Raw genomic sequence first — 2897 nt, forward strand, 5'->3', positions numbered from 1 at the left:
ATTTAAGTAATGAGGTGTAGGCCCCACCCATACTGTTGTTTCATTAATAAAATAAAAGTGTGCACGCTATAGAAATCCATATTTATACGAATAAAAGAAAGAAAACGTAACAAGTTAAAAGATTAAAAAAAAAAAATTAACTATACATTACAGCACTGCATATACAAGTTCTATTGCAAGTTTGCAACCAAGGAATATCGAAAATCTCTCAAGGTCAGCACCCGTCAAAAATGGCGAGTGTTTATGTGGCAGTGTTTATCAAAATTCTAAAAACATGAATATTGTCCGTAAGACCGTAAACAAAGATATCGGCCCAATTGGTGAACCAGTGGATATACAAATACAGGCCTGTTGTAAATGAACTCGTCTTTTAAATGGGCTTATATGGATCATAGATGTTGGTGAACCAGTGTAAAGCCCTCAATGCTACTAGGTTCCTTCTTTCTTTCCTCCGTCGTCGCCCATCTTTGGACCATATAAGATAAGATAATAGCTAGCTAATTAGCTTTCTGCTTTCCCCAAGGAGAACAGGCCAAGACAGTGTGAAATGTTAAAATTGTATTCATATTTGCATTTAATTAATTAAAGCTCCATATCCGGTCCGCTTCAACCGATTCATTGTGTCGAACCGCCTGAACCCTGAATAGGTCTTTGTTATATAACATCGGGTTCGCGCAGCCGCCGCGAGAGAGAAAGAGAGAGAGATATAGTCGGGGTTGAGAGAGCATTAGAGCAAGCCGCCCGAGATATACAAGCGACACTCCATCTCTGCCGACGAATTTGAACCTGAACCCTATATTTAGCGCCAAAAATGGTTGGGTTTCTACCTATCTTCTTTGCTTTCCTCATTGTTTCCTGTTGTTAAATTACATGTATATCTTTCTTTGTTATATTTCACAAGTACATTGTAGATTCTACATTTCTACTAGTATATGACAAACATGCATGAACTGTACAACAGAATTAAGGCTACCTTTCAATGGAATTAATCTCATTGTTAGATTTTAGTATGGATTTGTACTTATTATTCTTGTGAGAGTTATTTGTATTATTTAGATGTCTACAAATTTAGGTTTTGGTGAGATTAATCTGTTTTGTGAGCCAGGCATTGTTTTTTTTTTTTTTTTTTTTTAATTTTAACATTTGGATTAAAGTTGAACTCCAATTATTGTGTAGGCTCGTGGTTTGAAGAAGCATCTGAAGAGGTTAAATGCGCCCAAGCATTGGATGCTCGACAAACTCGGTGGTGCATTTGTAAGTTCATTCCACAACTTAATTGCCAACAATATTTTGATGCATTTGAAATTCTTGCTGTAAACTTAACTGTTGGTGTTGTCTGCTCAATTTTTATTTTGGTACTAAATCTGAATGTAGGCCCCGAAGCCTTCATCAGGGCCCCACAAAGCTAGGGAGTGTCTTCCCCTGATCTTGATACTGAGAAACAGGTTGAAGTATGCATTGACGTACCGTGAGGTCATTGCCATTCTCATGCAGCGACACGTCATGGTTGATGGCAAGGTCAGAACTGACAAGACCTACCCTGCTGGCTTTATGGGTGGGTATACATACATTTCCGATATCCCAATGTTTCTTTTATTTTTTGAGATTATTTTAGTAATTATTTCTTATTCTTGTATATGCTATGCTGAGGGTTTTTACATTTTTTACTATAAATGTATGTTGGTCTTGAGCAGATGTTGTGTCAATCCCGAAGACAACTGAGAACTTCAGGTTGCTGTATGACACCAAGGGCCGCTTCCATCTCCACTCTGTCAGAGATGACGAGGCCAAGGTATTTTCTTCAAATAAATTTGGGAACAATTTACCTTGTGCATTTTCTGTTTGTTCTAAATACATTGTGTTCTATGCAAAGTTCATATCTCTGAATAGAATCTTAATGTAAATTATCCCTTCTCTTTCTTTCAGTTCAAATTGTGCAAAGTGAGGTCTGTCCAGTTTGGTAACAAGGGGATCCCTTACCTGAACACCTATGATGGGTGCACAATACGGTATCCGGACCCACTTATCAAGGCCAACGACACAATCAAGTTGGACCTGGAGACCAACAAAATTGTTGACTTCATCAAGTTTGATGTCGGTAATGTGGTGATGGTGACCGGTGGACGCAACACAGGTCGGGTTGGTGTCATAAAAAACCGTGAAAAGAATAAGGGAAGCTTTGATACCATCCACGTGCAGGATTCTACCGGGCATGAGTTTGCAACTCGTATGGGCAATGTGTTTACCATTGGCAAGGGTACCAAGCCATGGATTTCTCTGCCCAAGGGTAAAGGAATCAAATTGAGCATCATTGAAGAGGCCAGGAAGAGGCTCGCTGCAGCTACAACTGCCTCAACTGCAACAGCTTGATGTTTTTAGGGGTTTCATATAGTTTTTGAATGTTTGAGTTGAACTTGTATTGAGGCTTTTGTTTGTTCCTTTTAGATGTTATTTATGGATTGTTCTACTGTACTAGCTTGAATGGTGGTGAAAATGTTAAGATGGCATTGTCACGAGCTTCAGTGTTTGCAATTTATAGAACTTTCTGATAAAGTTTGTGGACAGAGTTGGTGTTCAAAGGTTACGGTGCAATTTTATTTAGATAAAGAAATTATAATCTCTACTTTATGTTGCCTAGACATATCATCCATGGCAGTCCTAAGTTTTAACTATTTGACTAAAAATGGAAAAGAGAAAACCAATACCGGCACGTTGCAAGTGAGACATGCATGCCTCCCTCTATTTTAGTGATTCTACAAGCCATTGGCACGATTATCTTGTCATATATCGGTGCACATTGAAACTTGAAAGCGAAAGTGTCGGTCCATGACCATCCCTTGTTCTACAAAAACCAACGCTTCATGGCTTAAAACCGAGGAAAAGGAAATAAATGGGGC

At 38.7% G+C, this 2897-nt stretch overlaps 1 protein-coding gene across 1 annotated transcript; it reads left to right on the top strand.

The window, feature by feature from the left end:
* The first annotated feature begins 660 nt into the window (after positions 1–660).
* Positions 661–2522, top strand: LOC144549331 (small ribosomal subunit protein eS4z-like). The gene is made up of 5 exons (XM_078298047.1): positions 661–814; positions 1177–1254; positions 1375–1555; positions 1695–1792; positions 1927–2522. Exons 1-5 carry the CDS (start codon positions 812–814, stop codon positions 2368–2370), a joined length of 804 nt encoding a protein of 267 aa, XP_078154173.1. The 5' UTR covers positions 661–811; the 3' UTR covers positions 2371–2522.
* The last annotated feature ends 375 nt before the right edge of the window (positions 2523–2897 follow it).

Source organism: Carex rostrata, chromosome 2, assembly GCF_964058835.1.
Source record: "Carex rostrata chromosome 2, lpCarRost1.2, whole genome shotgun sequence".
In the NCBI taxonomy this organism is placed as follows: Eukaryota; Viridiplantae; Streptophyta; class Magnoliopsida; order Poales; family Cyperaceae; genus Carex; species Carex rostrata.